This window comes from Hyaena hyaena, unplaced genomic scaffold (genome assembly GCF_003009895.1).
Source record: "Hyaena hyaena isolate Hyena2069 unplaced genomic scaffold, ASM300989v1 scaffold_589, whole genome shotgun sequence".
NCBI lineage: Eukaryota > Metazoa > Chordata > Mammalia > Carnivora > Hyaenidae > Hyaena > Hyaena hyaena.
In genome coordinates, this window is record NW_024081220.1 from 81,511 (window position 1) to 104,679 (window position 23,169).

General features: G+C 44.6%; 2 protein-coding genes across 3 annotated transcripts; both read right to left on the reverse strand.

Moving 5' to 3' along the window:
• Nucleotides 1-5,985: 5,985 nt before the first annotated feature.
• On the reverse strand, nucleotides 5,986-11,909 carry LOC120248387 (keratin, type I cuticular Ha3-II-like). The gene is made up of 7 exons (XM_039256724.1): nucleotides 11,559-11,909; nucleotides 9,908-9,990; nucleotides 8,790-8,946; nucleotides 7,664-7,825; nucleotides 7,444-7,569; nucleotides 7,101-7,321; nucleotides 5,986-6,278 (listed from the first exon to the last, which is right to left on the reverse strand). Exons 1-7 carry the CDS (start codon nucleotides 11,904-11,906, stop codon nucleotides 6,152-6,154), a joined length of 1,224 nt encoding a protein of 407 aa, XP_039112655.1. The 5' UTR covers nucleotides 11,907-11,909; the 3' UTR covers nucleotides 5,986-6,151.
• Nucleotides 11,910-17,403: 5,494 nt separating this feature from the next.
• Nucleotides 17,404-22,665, reverse strand: LOC120248384 (keratin, type I cuticular Ha1-like). 2 transcript variants are annotated; one of them, XM_039256721.1, is made up of 8 exons: nucleotides 22,303-22,650; nucleotides 22,119-22,201; nucleotides 21,445-21,601; nucleotides 20,400-20,561; nucleotides 20,180-20,305; nucleotides 19,835-20,055; nucleotides 19,334-19,368; nucleotides 17,404-17,405 (listed from the first exon to the last, which is right to left on the reverse strand). In XM_039256721.1, coding segments are annotated over exons 1-8 (1,134 nt in total). The 2 variants fall into 2 exon arrangements, with proteins under 2 accessions (XP_039112652.1, XP_039112653.1); XM_039256722.1 differs by lacking the exon at nucleotides 17,404-17,405 and having other exon boundaries at nucleotides 19,284-19,368; nucleotides 22,303-22,665.
• Nucleotides 22,666-23,169: the final 504 nt, after the last annotated feature.

Genomic DNA, 23,169 nt, shown 5'->3' on the forward strand with positions numbered 1-23,169 from the left:
CTCCCCACTCATTGTCTGTCTGTCTGTCTCTCTCTCTCAAAAATAAATAAACGTTAAATTTTATCTGTGTATTTATTTTTATTTTTTTAATGTTTTATTTATTTCTGAGAGAGAGAGAGACCGTGTGAGCAGGGGAGGGTCAGAGAGAAAGGAAGACACAGAATCTGAAACAGGCTCCAGGCTCTGAGCTAGCTGTCAGCACAGAGCCCAACACACGGGGCTCAAACCCACAAACCGCGAGATCACGACCTGAGCCGAAGTCAGACACTTAACTGACTGAGCCACCCAGGCGCCCCTAAAAAATTTTTTTAAAAAACAAGGCAGAACTTAAAAAATAAAAAACATAACTCAAAACTTCTTTGCACCTTGTTTTATATTCAAGAAGAGAGAGATTAGTTAAAATTAGCACCATGTCTGCACATTTAAAAGTTGATAAGCATCAACAAAGAAAACAAGATCAATCTGATAGATCTCAGGAAAGGGGAAAACAATAAGCTAAGAAATAAATCATGATTAATAACAAGCACAAAATAAGATTTTAAAAATAAATCCAAGTGAGTCAGTAGTAAATTTCAATGTAATAGACTAAACCCTGTTTTTCTTCCTCCGACATTCAGTGCCCTGACCACCCTATCTGACAGGCTTCATCCTCCATCCCTCTCTGTCCCCTTGTCCAGTGTCTTAGTCCATCCAGGCCGCTATAGCAGGTTGCCAAAGACTGGGCAGCTTATAAACAATAGAAATCTATCTGCCACAGTTGAGAGGCTGCGAAGCCCAAGATCAAGGCTCCTGCACATTCAGTGTTTAATGAGGGCCTGCTCCTTGCTTCACAGACAGCTGTATTCTCGTGGCAGGAGTGGTGAGGGAGCCCTCTGAGGTCTCTGTTTATAAGAGCTCCAACCCCATTCACGAGGGCTCTAGCCTCAGGACTAATCAGTTCCCAAAGGCCCCACTTCCCAATACTATCACAATGTGAGCTAGGATTTCAACATAGGATTTGGGGGACACGGGCTACAGCACCCAGCTTTATTTTGCTTCTTAGCACTTACCACTTGACATAGTCATGTTTGTCTGACTCTTTTTACTGCTTGTCTCCCCATCGCAAAGTAAGCTCCCTAAGGGCAGATCTTAGTTTCTTTCACTCCCCTCTCCTGACATCCAAGGACAGTTTTAAGTCATCATGGGCATTCCATAATTATTGACTTGAGTTTACAGATAAGAAACCCAAATGACCAATCAAAATGTTCTTTAAAGGCTTAATTTCACTAGGAATAAGAAAACTGCAAGCTACAATAGCAAGATGTCATCATACACATTTATTGGCAGTATTTGGTCAATCTGCACATCATACACATTTATTGGCAGTATTTGGTTGGCACTGCACAAATTTGAACGTGAAAACAGACTGCTGGGCATACAACCTGATGCTTTTATATACATACACATACATTGTGGAAGGATCACCACAATCCAGCTAAATGACATATTCATCACCTCTACTGAGTTACCTTTGAGATGTGTTTTTGGAGATGTGAGGGGTGATGCATGTGCATGCATGCATGCTGGGAATATTTTTTTTAATATAGTTTATTGTCAAGTTGGTTTCCATATGCTGGGGAGATTTAATTTAAGATTTATCCTCTTAGAAAATTTCCCAAAAATACAATACAGTATTATTAACTATCATCACCACACTGTACATTAGATCTCCAAAATGTACTCATCCCCTATAACTGAAACTTTGTATCCTTTGACCAATAGCTCCCCATTTCTCACATACCCCTAGTCTCTGACAACCATCTTTCTATTCTCTACTTTTATGAGTTCAGCTTCTTTAGATTTCACATGTAAGAGAGAGAATGCAGAAATTAATGCAACACTGTGTGTCAGCTATACTTACTTAGACAAAGGTGGGGTTTTTTTTTATTTTTAATTTCAAATGTTAACAAAAATAGACCATGCAGTATTTGACTTTCTGTGTCTGGCTTTGAAATTTCACTTAGCATAATGTCCTCCAAGTTCTTAACGTTGTCACAAATGACAAGCTTGCCTTCTGTTTTTTTTCTCCCCTTCCATTGTGTGTGTATTTGTGTGTATAATCTGTGTAACTATATTATAGTTACCTGCGTCTGCAGACATTTGTTTCCAGCTATGGCTCTTATGAGCAATGTTGTATTGAACATGGAGATGCAGATATCTCCTTGAGACCGTGATTTCATTTACTTTGGATATATACCCAAAACTTTGTTACGAAGTTGTAAAAAGAAACAAATAAATAAACAAAACAAAATAGATTGCTGGGCCCTAGCCCCAGAGTTTTGGAGTTAGTAAGTCGGGTAGGACTGAAGATTTTGCATTTCTAATAGCTTCCCAGGTTCCTAGAACCACACTTTGAGAACCACGGCTCTAGAAAACGACTCACACAGATACACAAAGAGAGATGTTGACAAAGATGCTCTTGCAACACTGTTTATAATGATTAAAGAAAGAAAGAAACACCCTAACCCTCCCTTAGCAGTGGATTAAGTAAATAAAAATATGATCTTGTTTCATTATGAAATACTACAGAGAAGTCAAAATAACTTGTAAGAATAATGTGTATTAACACAGATAAATCTCAGACACATAATGTTGAATGGAAAAAATTAATGGCAAACTTTATACCACTTGTATTTTCTAACTTAAACTGCTAATTCACATACACACACACACACACACACACACACACACACGCTATACATGGATACACCATGTATAATTTTTAGAAATGTTTTAATTGGAGGTTGATACACCACCAAATTTAGAATAGCAATTATCTCTAGGGGGACAGAGGGAGAGAAGAATGGGGAAAGGATGAGTTCGAGGTCAACTTGTAATCTTTTAGTTCCAAAAACCAAACCAAACAAACATACACACAAACATGTAGCAATGGTGTTAGCACAAGGTTACATCTCTTAAATCTTGGTTGTAGATTTATAGGTATCTTATTGTTTTTTTTGTATTTTCAGATGTGTGAAATATTTCATAATTAGCAATTAAAAAAAAGAAATAGCAGCAGTGCCTTGTTCCACCAGGTGGTGAATCACAGCTCACTGGCAGCAGACTTCAGCACATGTGTCTTGCCCCATAAGTGAGGTGAGTAATACTGAAACCCACCCAGACATCTCAGAAATCTATCTGGCTTTGTCCTGGGGCAGAGTGATTTCCTTGAACTCCTTTCTCTTCTTCACCAAAGAAATCACTGTGGCAGAGATCGAGATTCAGGACAGCCTCCCCCAGACCTCGTTCTCCCATTGACAGCCTTGTCTAACATAGAGACAATGTTTTGTTTGATGCTTTACACACTGATCAATAAGAAAAAGTGTATTTACTGTGCTGACACATCGGAGCTCTCACTCACAAGGCAGAGGACTGGGTGTTTGGGAGGCATCTGTCCCTGATAAAGGCAGCTACTGGTACCTGTGGGTGGACGGTGGCCGCAGCACAAATGGAGAACTGATTGCATAGAATGCAGAAGTGTATTCATAAGACACATACAAGTGGCTCCTGGGAAGGAAGGCTGAGAGGCTAAAGTACACCAGCTGGATCTGGGACATTCTGAGCACAGCACGGAGAGTCACTTTGTCATTGTCCAGGGCCATGCCTGAGGTCCGGATAAGGGAGCTCCAGCAGCACCAGCAAAATTGACAACACTCAAGCAGATGCTAAGGAAACTAAGTATGCCGGGAGCCGCACCAGCCTCTCTGGATGGCAGTCACACCAAAGAGCGGCAATATTTGCGCAGCTCCTGCCATGGGGAAAGAAGGCTGATGTCTCTTTCTGCACTGCTCACTCATGTTATCCTGTTTCTCAGTAAGAGCGGCAACTGATATCTCTTTCTGCCACTGCTGGCTCATGTTGGAAATATCTATACACAACTTAAACCTATATGTTATCTTGTTTTTCAGTAAGAGCACCGTGTTATTATTTTCTTGGTCGTGGCTTATCTATATGCAACTTAAACTATATCTTGTTTCTCAATGAGGGCATCCTGTTAGCCTATCTATATACAACTTAGCATATGTGTTATCCTATTTTCCACTAAGAGCATTCTATTATAAGGTCACTATGATTGGAATAATTCAGCAATTGTTATCTCAAAAGATCTTCTGTTGTAAAGAAACTCCTTTCATTGACCTCATATTGTGGTTGAACCTTTATTTTTTTTTAATTTCTTTAAATGTTTTTATTTATTTCTAGGAGAGAGAGAGAGAGAGACAGCATGAGCAGGGGAGGGTCAGAGAGAGAGGGACTCACAGACTGAAACAGGCTCCAGGCTCTGAGCTGGCAGTCAGCACAGAGCCCGACGCGGGGCTCGAACCCACGAACCGCGAGATCATGACCTAAGCGAAAGTCGGACGCCTAACCGACTAAGCCACCCAGGTGCCCCAAACCTTTATATAAAGACACCAAAACCGACAGGTCAGAGATGCCTGCCTGCTGATCAGAAAGAATCTCGGGGCTCTCTCACTCTCTCTCTCGCCAACACTGTCCATCCTTCAGGGACCCCTGGACCTGCCGGAATCAGCCTTCGACATAAGTGTGTTGAGACAAGAGTTTATGACCAACATTAGAGAAGCCATCATCATAGTAGCGGGACATAGTGTCAGCTGCATCTCAAGGAGAAAAGACGTAACTATCACTTTAGCCCAAGATGGGACAGTCACCTTGTACAGACCCAGCATGCACAGCTGTGGGAGTCATCAACCGTGGCCAGACATCAGGGGCAGGGCACCAGCATAACTATCACTTTTAATACTGGCAAAGACCAAAGACTTAATATCCTAGTTTGACTCTCAAGAACTTCTTTTGGGGTGGGGAGGGGAGCTGGTCCCAAAATCCAAGTTTAGTCCTAGAGGTTACAAAATTCAAATGAGAAGAGAAACACTACAAATCTGTGTGTTACCCAGATACAAGAGATGCCCTTTTTTACGGTTACAACTTCTTTAGTATTTCCCAGAGGAGAGTTTGTTTGGGGTATTAAGAGCGTCATCTCTCCCCCTCATGACAGTATTGAAGAATGTGTAAGATTTGGGTGCTTGATTGGGACTGGGTCATTCCCTTACGGTCACACCTCACATGTAACTGACATTCAGAAAATGAACCCTAAGCTCCTTACTGGGTGAATAAGAAAGAAAATGAGTTGTGCAGTTCCTGGTCCTTGATTGCTGTCCAATAAATGTTAGCTCCTGCCTCTCTTCTTGTAGGCACTTAGAAAAGAAAAAGTGGGGGGTGCCTGGGTGGCTCAGTCTGCTAAGCATCCGACTTCAACTCAGGTCATGATCTCACCATCCGTGGGTTCAAGCCCCACATCAGGCTCTGTGCTGACAGCCAGCTCAGAGCCTGGAGCCTGTTTCAGATTCTGTGTCTCCCTCTCTCTCTGACCCTCCCCTGTTCACATGGTCTCTCTGTCTCTCTCTCTCAGAAATAAATAAAACATTAAAAAAAATTTTTTTACAAGAAAAGAAAAAGTGGAACATTCTAGAAATGTTAACGATTGTGCGTTACTGAATCAGCTCGCATAGTGAATATTCACCATATTCAGATGAATCTTCTTGCCTTAGTGGTCCTACTGGTTTCCAGCTGGCCCAAGTGGACGCTGGGCTCACTGCACCTAATGAATGTTAATTAATGGTGATGAAGGCCTTTAGGGAGAGGATTAATGACACAGTTCCCCTGTGCTTTCAAGTGGTTTTATAAGAAGCACATACAAACAGAGTGAACACTTTGGAAAGAATGAATACAAATGAGAATTATCACTGCTTTGCAAGAGGAAAGTTTATTGGCTTTACAAAGGGATTTGGGGACCTGCAAGGAAGGTCAAAGCAACAGAGAGGACCACAACACACCTCGTATGATACCTCCCCAGCCCAGACCTGGCAGACCATCAGGTCACAGAATAACTAACTACAAGAGAGCAGTCTTGAATGATGAAGGTCAGGTGGGCTGGGCTCAGAGCCAGGCCACACCTGGGCATTTTCTCGCCATCCAGATCATGATTTATAGGGATGCCTGGGGCTGACTCCTGGGGCTGATGCTCATCAGAGAAACAGGGCTGGTCCATCGATGGCCCTTCTGTCTTCATGCAATCCTCTTGCTGGCCCCAGGATATCTAGCACCCAAAGGTATTGCAGGGCCCGCAGCGGGAGCGTGGGCCACACGGGGTGCAGGGGTTGGTGACGCAGGGCCCGATGGACTTGTCACATGCGTTGGTCGTGGCGCAGGGGTTGCATGGCAGCCTGGGATACAGAATTAATAGCTCATCAGCATGAGAGGGATCATTTTTAAAAAGGAGGGAGGTCAACCCAAGGAGACAGAATAAGCAGAAACCATTCTTTGACACCTTAGGAATCCAAGCCTTGTTCAGACTCCTCTTTCTACAAAGCTCCCAGACAGTGTCAGAGAAGAGCAAAGAGGACTGGAGGTGGAATTCCAGCCCTCATTCTATAACCCTGGAGCCATGGGGAAGTCCCTTCACCCCTCTGACCTTCAGCCTCCCTGCCTGTAAGATGGGATTGGTAATACCTACCACACAGAATGTGTTCATCAAAATACTATGTCAGGTGACAAGTGCTCTACCCCAAGAACTAATGAATTGTCATCTCATTCAGTATCCAAATGCTCATCAGTAAGTTGGTTATACTGTCCCCACTCTGCCTGCCTCAAATGATTTCAATAAGAATCAATGAAATAGTGGATTTGAAAGTGGTTTAAATCTGAAAGTGCTGTTCAAATACATGTGAAGGTGGTTGAGTTTTTTTTTTTCCCTTTTGCTATGGCAGGCCAATCATGAAGGTACAAGGCTTTCTTTACCTATCAGCCTCCAAAAGCTCACCATTTGGAGAAAACAGTCAAGTCTCCTGAGTATCTTTTGGAACAGAAAATACCTTTTGGCCAGGTAATGACAGCAAAAAATTCCCTCTACAGTACACTGTTGCAACAGAAACCTCTAGTCTCTACAGACATATTGGCCTCTGAAACTTAACCTGAAAAGTCTCTGTTTTGTCCTTGAGTAGAACCATACATGTGCCTTGCAGGAGTGATGCCTGCTGGCCACTCACTTGCAATCCTCGCTCTCCAGCAGGCCCCGGTACGTGTTGATCTCACACTCCAGCCGGGCCTTGAAGTCCAGCAGCACCTGGTACTCCTGGTTCTGCCGCTCCAGGTCACTACAGATCTCAGCAAGCTGGGACTCCACGTTGATGATCATGCACTGCAACTGGGCCAGCTGGGAGCTGTAGCGCGCCTCGGTCTCCATCAGCGTGTTCTCCAGGGAGTCCCTCTGTGTGGGGAACATACAGAATGTCACAGAGCTGCTTCTCAAGGGACATCTCCATGGAGTTCCAGAGAAGTCACAGGCTTCACGAGGTAAGGAGAGGGTGGGCAACCCTGAACAACACCCACCAGGTTGTGCTGGGCCTGCAGCTCAATCTCCAGGGCGTTGACCGTGCGTCTCAGCTCGATGATCTCTGCCTGGCAGGACTGCAGCTGCTCTGCGCTGGACACCACCTGCTTGTTCAGCTCCTCGGTCTGAAACAGCACAGGGGACAAGACAGGGTCAGACCCTACCTCAAGGGCCCCAAGAGGCCGAGGGTCCCGGGCGGCTGTGTGCTGAGATGCCCACCTGGGTGGTGAACCATTCCTCCACGTCCCTGCGGTTGGTCTCCACCAGAGCCTCATACTGACTCCTGGTCTCATTGAGCACACGGTTCAGGTCCACGGTGGGGGCCGCATCCACCTCCACATTGAGGCGGTCTCCAAGCTGGCAGCGCAGGGTGTTGACTTCCTGAGGGAGGAAGGGACAGGAACAAATCCAGGAATGGACTCTTTATGAGTAAGTTCAGTATGATGGGAAGATGATTGCAATGGAATTTAGGAAATATGAGTTGAAGCCCAGTTGATGTAGAACCTAGCTGAGTTACCTCTGTGTGATTCAGGCCTCCTGTCTGAGTGTCTTCTCATCTGTATGATGAGGCTGCTTGAATAAGTGATTGCTAATGTTTCTTCCCAATCCAGAATTCTATCATTTCTTTCTGATTTTCCCTTTGCTCGGTGATAAGCCTGGCATGGTAACTGGTTTATAATTATTGCTACTTCAATACAGGGAATCCAGGTATAACTCCTCCCATTTATTTCATGCTCTTCTGCCATTATATGCTGTATATATAGTCTCCTCTTCTATGTTAGCTAACTTGACAATAAATTATATTAAGAGAAACATTTAATGTTTGATACATGCATGTGACATCCTACTATTATATTCAACCATGAGGTCTGAATCAACCATTATTCAGTTCCTTCATCTCTCTCATTTTTCCCATTCATCCATCCCTCCATCCATCCACCCATCCTCCTATCCATCCACCCATCCATCCATCCATCCATCCATTGGGTTCTATCTAGGTAACATATAATATGAGGAAGTTTGCTGTCTCTTTCCAGTCTAAGTCCTTCATTTGTCACCTTCAAAAGCTAATAAATCTTGTCAAACAGTAGAAAGAACTTTAAAGAATTTTGTGTGGATTTTGGCAATATATCTGGCCCCAAGGGAAAATAAGTGAGCTAACCACATTCTTTTAGGTAAAAGAGGTAAGCCAATGACCCAGTCCCTGAAAATCCCCCAAGTGGGTTGTGAGCAAGCAGCAAAATGTTGTGTTAGCTCTAAGGCACTTAGCAAAGTCCAACCTTATCCTGCTCAGGAGAGATATGGAGCATTCCATCTGGGATGATGGCAGTTGGGACTCCCTCACCTGCTCATGGTTCTGCTTGAGGCTCAGAAGCTCCTCCTTCAGGGACTCCACCTGGGCCTCCAGGTCAGCCTTGCACAGGGTCAGCTCGTCCAGGATCCTGCGCAGGCCGTTGATGTCTGACTCCACCAGCTGCCGCAAGCCCATCTCCTTCTCATACCTGCACACACAGCAGAAGGTCAAAGGAAGTTAAAAAAAAAAAAAAAAGACTTTTCCCAGGGCTTTACTTGGCTGGCCAAGTCAAATTCATTACATGTTGAAAGTTTCTGAATTTTTAAAAATTTTTTTGGAAGGGGAAAAAAAATACCACCATGCTGAATAAAAAAAAAGACCTATTTCTTCCCTGAGACCCACAGAGAAGGTATTGGTGGGGGACCTATGTACAGTCTTAATCAGATATCAACTGCATTTGTTCTAAGAATGCCATGAAGGGGCTACTATGGACTAAGCCTTGTCATCTTGCCTCTTTAAGTGAGTTGGTGAACTTTACAAACCTATTACATAGATTATCTGTACCATCCTTTCCAACCAGCTTGAAAGCAACCTGATATGATGAAAGCATGGAATTAGAAATCATTTAGGACCTTGGATAAATTCCTTAATGTCTCTGGGCCTTGACTTCTTCATCTATAGGATGGAAACCAAACTAACACTTCATGGGGTTGGTCCGAAGATAAAGAAATGGCATGGTAATTACAAATACATTGTAAACTATAAGGTCCCTTACACATGCAAAGCATTCTTATGATTGTAATGGTCATACCTAGAAAAAAGTGATTCACTGCAATGGATTTGCTTCCTATTTTTGTGATTTAAGAACTTTTTATTCTGATGGGCTGACACTGACGAACCTATACTAAGAAACAGGTGTGAAATTCACTTTTAAACTTGACTCATATATTAAGTTGAAAAAGAGAACGAATGGGTGGTTTCTTGCACTCCTTAAAATGCAGCATTCTTGCATTTAGTGAGGAAGTGACATTTAATGTGACTAACCCAATGCAAGAATCCCCTCAGTGTCCCCCCAGACATCTGCTTGCACTAGCCCAGGACAGAATTCATTATGTCACAGGTCAGCCTGTGTGTTACTAGAGTGCTCTGATCATCAGAAAAAATCTTACTTGGTTCTGAAGTCGTCTGCAGCCAGCTTGGCATTATCGATCTGCACCACCAGCCTGGCGTTCTCGGACTTGCTGCACAGGATCTGGGTACAGGATTCATTATGAGATGAGTTATACTGAGAAGGAACACCTTGCCTTAAAGTGAAAAGCTTTTTTTTTCCCGAAATACACATTCTTTTGAAATAGCTTTGAGTCTTCTCAGAGTTTCAGTTTGAGAATAAAAGGAAGATGAATCAATTAATAGCACTGTTCATTTCAAAACTAAAGCAGTCAAGGGGAAGTGTGCCCTTAGTCATGAATTCTTCTCTCCTTGGTCTGCCTCTGGCTTCTTGAAGGAATTGAGTAGACTGGCTAACAAGCCTCACTTAGAGTGACCTGTGTCCCAGTTTGCTTAGAAATAGAGGGCTCTTGGAATGCTAAACCCAGAAGAATCCCAGCCAAACCAGGACAGGTTGGTTTTCCTACCCTCACACCCCTCTCCTCTAGCCCTACTAACCTCTTTCCACTTCCCCTCGTATTACCCTCGTCCATGCTTTTGTACAAAGCTTCTCCCTCTATCTAAGAATGCCCTGATATGTCCTTGCCCACCTAGCAAGACCCCTTGATGACCCACATTCCCCCTCCACCCCTCCAGCTCCTGCAGGGAGTCACATCCTCCATGTAATGTGCCTTGTATTCAGTAAATATGGGCAAATGAATGAATGATCTTCAAATTGCATGGCCCCTTTCTGGCATTCACTTTGCCAGCACTACAGAGCAGTGAACAGTCAATCTCCTCAGAGAATCAAAGGCTCGTGCCATTGGATATAAACTGTTCATCCATCAAACCCTACTCACATATTCCTCTTCTGGGAAGCCCTCCCTGACTACACCATGTATTAAGTCTCTATCTCTATGCTGACTCTATACTTATTCCCACTTCTACTTCTGCATTTCTGACCCTGAATTCTCACATGCATGCTTGCTCTAGTGGATGGTACAGTGTCTGTGTATATTAGTGAGGCTTATGGGGTCAACAGCTCTTTTGCTTTGCTATGAACAGTCTCTTGCTACAGCTTGGAAGTCTTTAGATATTTGAGTATCTACTCAGGGAATTCCTAGCTCCAAGAAATAATTTAGGAGCATGCTTTTTAAAGCCTACAAGGCCTGTAGGCTTAAAACAATACCAGGATATCATAATAGAACTAAAAAATCAGATGCTCTGGTTTTAGGTAAGAAGCATGCCTTATTCTACCCAGTCCACATCCTTCCCTATAGGATTTCCCAAACAGATTTCTTAAGACGTCCTACCTAAGCCAATGAAGTCAGTGTCTTTATTAGTGTAGCTTTCAATAGTGTTGGATCCATTAAGAAGTTGATGTGTTAAATTTAAATAAATAGTTTAATGAGGGGCATCTGGGTGGCTCAGTCAGTTGAGCATCTGACTTCGGCTTAGGTCATGATCTCACGATTCGTGAGTTCCAGCCCCATGTCAGGCTCTGTGCTGACAGCTCAGAGCCTGGAGTCCGCTTCGAATTCTGTATCTCCCTCTCTGTCTCTCTGCTCCTCTCCACTTGCACTCTCTCTCCCTGTCTCTCACAAATTAAAAAAAAAAAATCTTTTTTAAATTAAATAGTTAACTAAATCGGCAGTGTGGCGTCCACCCCCTCACCTTCTGCTGGAGCTCCTCAATCGTCCGGAAGTAGGACTGGTAGCTGGGGCACACGAAGGGCACCTGCTGCTGGCACCACTCCCGGATGCGGCTCTCCAGCTCCGCGTTCTCCCGCTCCAGCTGGCGCACCTTCTCCAGGTAGCTGGCCAGGCGGTCGTTCAGGAACTGCATGGTCTCCTTCTCACTGCCATTGAAGGAGCCCTCGCAGAACCACCCACAGCTGCCCACATTGGCGGGGATGTTGCAGGCCCCAGGCAGGGTGCAGGTGTGGCAGCTGGGGGGCACGCAGGGCCGGGAGCAGCAGGTGGAGCGGCAGCTCAGGTTGGGAAGGCAGCAGTTGTAAGGCATGGTGCTGGAGGTCTCTTCAGTGGAGCTCTGAAGGTCAGTTCCAAAGGCTGATTCTTCTCTCTGTTGTAAGCCCTGGTCCTTTCCAGAGCTTTATATTCTGTCAGCAGTGGGTGTGGTGACCACACGCAGCATTACCTGCCTTTTACCTTATTTACCAATTTTTCCATTTGTTATTTAGCCACCTCATGCGAGTCCTTCACCTCATAAAATGTTTTACTTTGGCTTCCTGCTAAGTCAGGACTCCTCACCAATTATGCTTGGTTGGTTAAGTAAGACCTTCAAAGTGACCAACCCATGACCTTGCCAACAGTAGTGCTTATTTACAGTGTATTGAGTTAAGAGTGACAGCTGTCCCCTGTCCCCCAGAGATGGGGGCACTTCTATGCCTCTTTCTCCTAAAGGAGGAAACATCTGTGCCTCATCCAGCTCCCATTCAGTGAGGACTCTGTGAGAAGAGCCATTCAAGGAAGGCTGCCTAGAAACTAGAGTGTTAGGTAGAGAATCCTAGAAGCTGAGATCAGAACAGACCTATGGGGACATCCTGTTCAACAGCCCTTTGCCCTTGCATCCAGGCCAGATGGAGGGAATTCTCCTGCTCTCCTTAGAGGGGCTGAATTAAGCCCCCCAGGCTTCATTTCTAGTATTGTTCCTTGTTCACAGAACGCTAAGGAAACAAAGAATTGGGAGTACCTGCCCTGCATGAAGAATGTATTGCGTGCTTACACACAATAGGAGTGTTAATCTGAATGGCACCTGCTTCCTGAACACCACTATTCGAGAAACCCCTCAAATGCATTTTTTCCTTCAGGCCTCAAAAAACCCTGCAGGTTTGCAGATAAGGACCCCAGGCCTCTGAGAGATTGCCTATGGCCCCAGGGCTCCCACATCGTTAGCCAGCATTCAAACCCAAACCTCTGTTTTGTCCAATGTCCTCACTACTGAGATGGAATAATGCACAAGTGGATTGAGTTCACCAAAGCTGAACTAGACAATATCCCTTCCTAAATTAGAGTGGGCCAAGAAACAAAAGCCTGTTCTCTATCAAAGAACCAAAGGTCCTTTCTATTCTAATGGAAGCAAGTCTACTAAGTGAGAAAGTGTAATACCTGCTAAAAGCTTGAAAAAAAGGAAACCCTTGGTTGATTTGATGGAGAAATGTCTGAATCCAGTTCTCCAAAGGATGTGATTCTGAAAAACCACCACACCATGACATGCTTAATTGCATCGTCGACCATCACTACATTTCTGCCCTCATGCTATTCCAGATGGAAATATGAACTATGAGGATTTTATGTTTAATCTATCAGTGCTCAAAGTAGGACAAATACTCCTTGAAGCAGTTCCTTTTGGAGCTATGTGCTAATTCTTACTGTTATAGCCAACGCTCACCTCACCTTTTCTACAAAGCTGACCTCACAGTCTAGGACATTTTCTTCTGGTTATCCTCACTGAAGGCAAATCTTCATCTTCTGAGGGTGTGTCTATTTTTGAGACCAACCAGATATCATTTGGAACCAAGCTTAGTAAGTGGGATAAACAATGAAATGTGGTAACATCTTTAACGGGTCAGAAACCCAGTGAGACTGTAAAATAATAATGTACTTTTTCTTGGGTGATTCTGAAAGTCATTGCCAATATGGAGCTTCAGATCTGCTTCCATAAAGGACAGCAAATTTGGAGTAAATATGTGGTCTTCCAGAGTGTAATGCTTTGAAGACACTGACATCCTTACCCATGTTGACAATCCACAACTCTCTGCCCCTCCTGCCTGAATCTCTACATTTAGAGAGAGATGGGATGGATGTGCTAGTTTAAAATCGGTACCAAAGTGATTGAAGCCCTACTGGATCAAAACCAATAACATAAAGCAAACAGCCAGATTCATCAGCTTTTCTGTTTCCCCTCTTTCTTCTATGTCCCAACCTTCAAAAGAGAAAAATTGAGACAATGGCACTTTTTAAAGAATAGGAGAAATGCTGTGTTGTAGATTGATAAATATGTCCACAAGGATTCCTAAACTATTATGGCAGCTTCTACCTCAGAACAAAATGACCCAGAGATAAGTATCCTTGTATCTTCAAAAGCAGAGGGCAGTGTTTAGAAAACATGACTACTTCCACCTTTTGAGTAAAAATAACCATGATTGACGCATAGCTACATGGTCATTAGATTATACTAACTGAGAGGACTTGGATGTATTGAGAAAAGAGCCAAGTTTTATTTCCCAAGATTTCTGGAAGGCAGTTGCTTTTTATTTATTCCACTTACTGTGTGGAATAAATTCCTTTACATTAGCTTTACATAAGCAATGCTAGTTAATGACCCTTCAATAAACATGATGAGCAAATCAAATCCTAACAAACAAATTGGTTTTATACTTGCCTGTATAATTGTGGCAGACGCCATGGTAAGGCTTCTGGTCTCCAGATGTGAGAAAATTGCACTTGAGGTTAAAAGATACTATTTATTATGGAAGCCAAGGCTATATCCGTGGGAGAGATCACATGCAAACCCACCAGTGGCACTTAACCACGGAGTGGATTCAGGGCAAATCTGCTGAGACCATCCTCCCCATGGCAGAACTTTAAAGGCATTAGGAAGTCTCCCTCCTCCTTCCCCAAACTGTCTTCTCTGATGGCCAGGTACTGGCACTTGAAATTTTCACCCCAAGAAATATAAATTGCATTATTTGAGAAATGCAAAGTAACATACTGAGCCACTTACAGATTAATTCTATTTTAATGTAGACAAATGGCAAGAAGAGACCAAGAGTGTTATCACTGGGCACACACAGACTGAGATACTGATGTTTGCCTAAAAGAGATGAAGAGTTACTCATTGGAGAATTAGAAAAGCAGAAACACTGTTCAATATCAACACCAGCCCGCCCTGCTGGGCCAGCCCCAATTAGAGCTGCTTATAAGAACAAGATATAGGGCTTCCACAGACTATTCCGTAAAAGTGTCTGTTGCCAGTTTATCAGTCACTCAGCTATACCACACTGAGGGGAGCAATTGTGATGGTGATCCAGGAATTAAACCAATAGGTTTGACTTTGGGAGGGTGTTCAAACAACGTTTTCAATGAGGAACAAGCAGAGGAGGACATGGAGAATGAGCTAGGTCAATAGTAATATGGGCTGAGCAAAGAGAGGTACAGCACCCCAAAAGAGGATTCAGGGTCCATTACTCAAATCCTCTCCAGAGCTGCTGTTGTTTCCCTTACATTCAGTCTTCAACTCCCAGTGGGAATGGTGTGTGGAGGTCTTAAAAGACCAAGCCAAATCATAAAAATACAAAGCTCATCAGTATGTTTTTAACTCTATCCAGTCTGGAATAGAGAAATCAAGAAGAATGTGGAAAAATCCAAGATTAGGAAAAATCCTAATCTTCTGTGAAAGCTGGATTCAGGAATCACTCAGAGAAGGGATGAACACCAGTTTATGTGACTGTCCTGCATATCAGATGGAAGAGCAGGTACTAAAACATTTTAAGAGTTACACAGAGCAGGGGCACCTGGGTGGCTCAGTCGGTTAAGTGTCCAACATCAGCTCAGGTCATAATCTCACTATTCATGGATTTGAACCCATGTTGTGCTGGGCTCAACACTGATAGCTCAGAGCCTGGAACCTGCATCAGATTCTCTCTCTCTCTCTTTCTGCTCCTCCCCCATTTGTTCTCTGTCTCTCCCCCCTCCCTCTCTCTCTCTCTCTCTCTCTCTCTCTCAAAAATAAATAAACACTTAAAAGAGTTTAAAGGAGGATAAAGCAGAGTAAGCTACATGTCTAGTATGAATACATTGTGTTGAACATTTGCATTAAGTTCACTATTAAGTTGGTAATTTGAAACAGATGTGAAAAAGCCACTGAAATATGACTTCTTCTCCCAGTATCCCATAGACCCTGCTCTCTTTATGGTCACCAGTGATCTTCCTATTGCTATGTCCACTGACTTGTCTGAATCCTCATCTTCCTGGACCTTCCAGAGAGACAGAATCTTCACCTAATTAAAACCTAGTGTAAAACATAGAATACTTTAAGTGGAATAAATAAGGAACATAACACTAATGAAGATTCATGAGAAGGATGCCATTGACACCAATGGCAGGTCATCAAAACCTCAATTTCTTTTGACTTCTTTTTTTTTTTTAATTTTTAATGTTTATTTATTTTTTAAAAGAGAGAAACAGAACATGAATGGTAGCGGGGGGTAGGGGGGAGGCAGAGAGGGAGGAAGACACAGAATCTCAGTCAGGATCCAGGCTCTGAGCTGTCAGTACAGAGTCCGATGTGGGACTCAAACTCATGAGCAGTGAGACCATGGTCTGAGCCAAAGTCAGATGCTTAACCAACTGAACCACCCAGGAGCCCCTCTTTTAACTTCTGCATTGCTTCAACTGCTTCCCACTCCAACTGCTTTTAACCAGATATCACCTCTCTCCTTGGGGACTGGGCCACATCAAGGAGGAACCTCATGTCAGGGATTTTGGAGAGCCTGAGTCCACTCTGTCATTTCTACCAGTAGTTCCCAAGGTTATCCATAGTTTAACATCATCCCCTTGACAGTCTTAACAACTCCTATGGCATTAACTGATCATCTCTGTTTAGGTAACTCTCCAATGTCTCTCCCAAATACAGTCATTTTCTTCCAGGTTTCTCCGCTGGAACCCCACTGGTGTTTCATTTTCTTGGGCTCAAAAAACGTCCCTCATGTTGACCCAAAGCAGGTATTCAATCCCTTTCCATTGTTCGTCTACCTCCAATCAGCTTTCATATCCCAGACCGTGCCTCTGAAATCCCCCCACCCTTGGCTCCCCAACACCCCCCATCTCAGTCCTGTTGTCTCTCACCAGTCTCCCAATTATGTTTCCTTCTTTCTCACCCAATCCCACCAACTTCTAGGACCCGTCACAACCCACCTCATACATAGCTGCTCGATAGATCATATACCAAATTACAAATAAATCTCACAGATAACCATGAAAAGCACTGTCAGATATGGTGCTCCATGACTACTTTGCAGTTTCATGCCACTATATTTATGCTTTGCTTCAGCTAGAAATTGGTCTGCCAAGCTCTAGACAGACTTCCTGCTTCCTCTTCTTACCTGGCAAAGTTCATGTTTGGAAAAACTTTCCCTCTTGTCAGACCTGCACACACCCATCTGTCCAAACATATCCCATCATACTTCATTTCAGAATTATGCTAATATCATACAGTAATCATTGATTGAAGTTGGAACAAGGGAAGTATATAAAGTTTTAATAACCTTCTCATGAATCCTCATTAGTGTTAAGTGTTCCTTTATTCCACTTACAGTATTCTACGGTTTACACTGGGCTTTAACTGGGCGAAGATACTGTCTCTTTTGAAGGATAGGCAGACAGTATTTATATGAACAGAATATTTGGGTTTTCTTTTTTTTATGTTTTTTATTTATTTCTGAGAGAGAGAGAGACAGTGTGAGCGGGGGAGGGTCAGAGAGAAAGGGAGACACAGACTCTGAAACAGGCTCCAGGCTCTGAGCTGGCAGTCAGCACAGAGCCCGACATGGGGCTCAAACACACGAACTGTGAGATCATGACCTGAGCCGAAGCCAGATGTTTAACCGACTAAGCCACCTAGGCACCCCTATATGGGTTTTCAAAGCCCTGATTGAGCGCTACCACCTCTTTGAGCCTGTTTTTACCACTCTCTCACACTTAAACTATAGAAATGATTTCTGAAAGCATAGTTTTTCTCTCACAGTTCAGAAATTTATCATTTTTCACTTAAACCTTTCTCGAGCCACATTTATGTTTGTCTGTATAAGGGCTGTCTGTTTGTCTTGTCCATTCTAGACTGTGAACATGCTGTGGGCCAGAACCAGGGCTCATTTATTTGTGTATTCACAGTGCTCCATATGGAGCATACACAACAGATGGTTGGTTGCAGTTGTATAGGTTAGACAGGATCAAATTGAATGAAGCCTTGACACTGTGACCAATAGAATTGAGAGCTCTAATAATTCAGAGATGAGTCAAGTGGGGGATAGGATTCATGTCTGTTGGAGGAGACAATGAACACTGGTCCTTCTTGATATTATAGGAAATAAAATGATATCGAAGTTACAGAAAAACATTGTAGATAAGAGTGAAGACCTAGAGAAAAGAGGGAACTTGAAAAGAGAGAGGTAGGGAGATGTGCTTACCTGCATTTAAAGGGTCTTTAGATCACAAAGTGTTGGGTATAACAAGTGGGTAACAAGGAACCAGTTTGACTAAGGTAAGTTTCAGTCCAATTAAATGTGATGTGACAGCCTAGTACCAAGTGAAACTGTCCTATGGGCAACTGAAGACCTGGGACTTGAACTAAAATGAGAGCAATATTTGGGACTTGTCAGCGTAGAGGTGCTAGCTGTTCCTGAACAAGGATGGAGGGAAAAAACATGCACACACAGCTGAGGATCTAGGCATTTCCTCCAGTTGGGACAGAAAAGGGAAGGCAGGCTAATCAGGAGCTGAAAAAATGGGTAGTAGGAGATACAAGAGGACCCAGAGTGTGCTGGTTTATGGAAGTCATTGAAGGCACATCTCGAGAGAAAGGCAGGTATCTACACTGGTGATGCAGGTACAGTTGACAGGTCGAAAGGAGAGGGTAGCTGCTCTTTGAGCAGTTTCTACAGAAGCTGGTCTGTAGGCAATTTAGGAAAAGGGGAACAGAAATCAACCCCTGAGTAACGAGGATGACAGTGGGAAATAGCAGTCAGGTCTGGGGAGGATTCTCAGTATTGCCAGGACCCTTCAGGCAAGGAAAGATAGGCATGAGTTTTGGAGGCCAGATTTCCTTCATGGTCTCCCCTTGGCGGAGCCTCCCAAGAGAACAGCCCCTCCCCCCTCCAGCAGTATTTACCAGTGGAACATAATGGCTGGGGTTAGTCATTTAAGCCATTTCGTCCTAACATTTTTATGAAATAGCCACAACAGGTACTTTACAGTGCATAAATATGAATGAGAAACACATTTACTATGCCAGAGAAATAAAGTTTATTGGGAAGTAAATGAAGAAGCTTCCTTGCATTCCAGAGAATACCAAAGAAGCAAGAAAAACAGGAAACACAATACATACAGGAAATGCCCTAAAAGTAATACCTGGAGCTCAGATAGCAGGGAGCTGGACATCTTCAGAAACAAAGAAATGCAAACTTCAACAGAAATGGATTTTCCAGACATGGGAAGTTAACCATGTGTGTCTTTGCTGCTGAATCTGGAAAGCATTTCCTGTCTAGAAATTACACATGTGGCATGGCTAGGCTCCAAAGACGGCAGGACCTGAGGACTTTTCCTTTGCTTCATCTGAGTAGCTTCAATGTTGTCTTCAAAGAGGATGCAAGTTCTTAAATTAAGAGCAACGCGTTTGACAGGTGCCAAGGGACCCGCAGGAATTGCCGCAAGCGTTGGTGGTAGCACATGGGTTGCAGGGAAGCCTGGGAGGACACAGAGGTCTAGAATGGATTGGGGGTGGCTGTGGAGAGCGCCCAAAGGCGCTTAATGAGACAACCCATGAATTCTCAGTGGTTGGAGACTTTTGGAATCAAATTTGATTATTATTGAATCCTTCTCCCCATCCCAGAGTGCCATGTGCTGGGGTGGAAAATTGTCCTTTTGAAAAACATGCTATGCTCTTGAGCTCTCCTGGAACCAACACACACTTCCTTACCCAACACTTAGTGTTGCAACAATCTGTCCACCACCATTTCTCTATCATTAGCTCCCTGAGGCAGGGGATGTATGCCCTTCACTTCTGAACTTCCTTTTGTGCTTAACTGTCACATCATGGACTCTCTATAAATGTGTGTTGTTCTGTGAGTTGAGAATGTGGCCCACATGTGTATGCCCACAATATCTTGTAGTCCACCACATGGCTTCCAGAGCTCTTTGCCTTGCACTCACTTGCAATCCTCGCCCTCCAGCAGGCCCCGGTACGTGTTGATCTCGCACTCCAGCCGGGCCTTGACGTCCAGCAGCACCTGGTACTCCTGGTTCTGCCGCTCCAGGTCACTCCTGATCTCAGACAGCTGGGACTCCACGTTGGTGATCATGCACTGCACCTGGGCCAGCTGGGAGCTGTAGCGCGCCTCGGTCTCCATCAGCGTGTTCTCCAGGGAGTCCCTCTGTGTGGGGAACATACAGAATGTCACAGAGCTGCTTCTCAGGGGACATCTCCATGGGGTTCCAGAGAAGTCACAGGCTTCACGAGGTAAGGAGAGGGTGGGCAATACCCTGAACAACACCCACCAGGTTGTGCTGGGCCTGCAGCTCAATCTCCAGGGCGTTGACCGTGCGTCTCAGCTCGATGATCTCTGCCTGGCAGGACTGCAGCTGCTCTGCGCTGGACACCACCTGCTTGTTCAGCTCCTCGGTCTGAAACAGCACAGGGGACAAGACAGGGTCACACCCTGCCTCAAGAACCCCAAGGGGCTGAAGGTCCTGGGAAGCCACGTGCTGAGATGCCCACCTGGGTGGTGAACCATTCCTCCACGTCCCTGCGGTTGGTCTCCACCAGAGCCTCATACTGACTCCTGGTCTCATTGAGCACACGGTTCAGGTCCACGGTGGGGGCCGCATCCACCTCCACGTTGAGGTGGTCTCCAAGCTGGGAGCGCAGGGTGTTGACTTCCTGAGGGAAAAAGAGGAAGGAATGAACCACAGAAATGGATCTGCTGTATATCTTCCTACTGTAGGAAAGTGAGCACAACCCTGCCAAAAATGTACTGAAGGGAATATCCTGATCATTCCCCAAGACTGACACAGATGCAATGTAGGAATAGACCCAAATAGGGATCACATCAATTTATTTCCCCAAAAAAACTGAAAGAAGCTCACATTTCCAATAAGACTAAGTCCAAACTCCCTGGCCTATGCAAATCCTACTTCATTTCCCATAACATCCTTATAGGTAATGCATATCCAGCTATATCAATCCATGGGCCAGACTCAAATATACCTGCTCTTCTACTTCTGTGTCTTTGTTCAGCCTCTTCTCCCAGATTGAACATCCAAGTGTGTCCTCCTCTTTCCCATGACATGCCTCTGAGAAAATTCTCTATCTCCTTCCAAGTAGACTGGATTATTTCCTGCACATGCTGCTCATATTTCTCATATAGTACTTCTTTCCTCTGCCTGTATTATATCATTTTTTTTTTACATAGCCATCTCCCAGACTATTGGGAGCCCATTGAAGAGAGGTGAAATATCTTCTTTCCTTTTTTCCCTCCATCTCTACCAGTAAATTTAGAAGCTAACAGTGAGCAGTAGAGAGCAGGGCTCAATAAATGGATGCCTTTTCTCAGCATCTCCAACACCTGCCCAATCCTTACCCAGTTGCTGGAAAATAAGCAACTCACCTCCTTACATGCTATGGATATACTATCATCATTCTCTGAAGAACTCAAGGTTCTTCTGAGTCCCAGCTCAAGAAGTCTGATGGCAATTGCCTCCCTGTTGCTGATGCTAAAGGCTTGGATCTGAAACCTACTATGTTTTTTTCCTTTTCCTCTCACCTCCTCGTGGTTCTTCTTGAGGCTCAGCAGCTCCTCCCTCAGGGACTCCACCTGGGCCTCCAGGTCAGACTTGCACAGAGTCAGCTCATCCAGGATCCTGCGCAGGCCGTTGATGTCTGATTCCACCAGCTGCCTCAAGCCCAGCTCTGTCTCATACCTGCACACACAGATGAGAGAAGATAAGGCAGGAAAGAAACTGGTTCCCCTGTTCTATATCTTGTGTGGATGGACTGGCCTCCATCTCTTTGAGCTAATACAGTTTTCTGCCTCTTTTCTTCCATGTTTCCCCCAAGCTCTGCAGAAATAGATTGGAGAGGTCCCTGATTCACCCTAACACCAGAAGGTACCCACAAGGACTCATGAGATGGAGTCTCTCACTCTCCTCTTAATTTTGTTGGTTAATATACCACCACTCCCCATAGAACAGTCTATGTCAATCTCTGAATTTTGGGATTTAAGAAGGTCTTCCAGAGATGCCAATATAGGCTGAAGTGCACACAGCATATGAGTCTGGATCTCTGTTTGAAACTGGTTTTATATAAAGCCAGGCTTGAGAAGAGAACTCAAAAGGGAGAAAGAGCTGCCTCTCCATTTCCAGGAAATGTTAGTCCCACAGGGCCATGAGAGAGTCATAGGGGCTTTCGGGGTCACCTAGCCTAAAAGTCTCAACCTACTTGGTTCTGAAGTCATCAGAGGCCAACTTGGCATTGTCGATCTGCACCACCAGCCTGGAGTTCTCAGACTTGGCACACAGAATCTGAAAACAAGATTCTACTGTGAGGGCCACTTAAACTTGGGAATATCTTATTGTTCAAAGACAGTCAGCTGCTGCTGTGCCCCCACATGGCACCCCCTCACCTTCTGCTGGAGCTCCTCGATCGTCCGGAAGTAGGACTGGTAGCTGGGGCACACGAAGGGCACCTGCTGCTGGCACCACTCCCGGATGCGGCTCTCCAGCTCCGCGTTCTCCCGCTCCAGCTGGCGCACCTTCTCCAGGTAGCTGGCCAGGCGGTCGTTCAGGAACTGCATGGTCTCCTTCTCGCTGCCATTGAAGGAGCCCTCGCAGAACCAACCGCAGTTGCCCACATTGGCGGGGATGTTGCAGGCCCCAGGCAGGGTGCAGGTGTGGCAGCTGGGGGGCACGCAGGGCCGGGAGCAGCAGGTGGAGCGGCAGCTCAGGTTGGGAAGGCAGCAGTTGTAAGGCATGGTGCAGGGAGAGGTGATGGAGAGCAGGTAAGCTGATCTAGGTGGATGTGGTGAGGTTTGAGTTTCTCATTCCTCCATAGTCCTTTTATACCCTTAATGGTGGGTGGGGGTTGGCATAAAGCGTAATTTCTTTTCCTAATGGTTCAGCTAATTTTTTTCCAAAATATGCTAGTTAGATGCCTGCAAAGAGTCTCCTCAACCCATAAAATTATTCCATTTAGCTTGTGTCACACTAGGTTCCTCCTTGGGTGCTAGTGGTTGGTGAAATCAGAGTTTCATCAGATGGCTTCAAAGGAGACAGAATCATCACAACCCCAAATGTCTCTCTCCATTACTCAGAGGGGAGGACAGCCAGGGACACAGGGTGGAGTCGTTTGGGACTTCTCACCCATGAGGTTCTGCCACTAGATTCCCTGGAAAGAGACTCTAGAGTGAACAGTCTTCCAGTTGGCTCTCTTTTCCCAGTCCTTCCCATGTTTCAGTGTTTGATGTAACTTGACTTCATAGTAGAAATTTGTC

Coding starts and splice junctions, on each gene's coding strand:
- LOC120248384 (XM_039256722.1), bottom strand. CDS start 22,650: ATGCCTTACAACTGCTGCCTTCCCAACCTGAGCTGCCGCTCCACCTGC. Junction 22,202..22,302: donor TCGAGGAGCTCCAGCAGAAG/GTGAGGGGGTGC, acceptor TCTTGTTTTCAG/ATTCTGTGTGCCAAGTCTGA. Junction 19,369..19,834: donor CTGGAGGGCGAGGATTGCAA/GTGAGTGCAAGG, acceptor GTGTCCTCCCAG/GCTTCCCTGCAACCCATGTG.
- LOC120248387 (XM_039256724.1), bottom strand. CDS start 11,906: ATGCCTTACAACTGCTGCCTTCCCAACCTGAGCTGCCGCTCCACCTGC. Junction 8,947..9,907: donor GCAGACGACTTCAGAACCAA/GTAAGATTTTTT, acceptor CTGTGTGTGCAG/GTATGAGAAGGAGATGGGCT. Junction 6,279..7,100: donor CTGGAGAGCGAGGATTGCAA/GTGAGTGGCCAG, acceptor TCTGTATCCCAG/GCTGCCATGCAACCCCTGCG.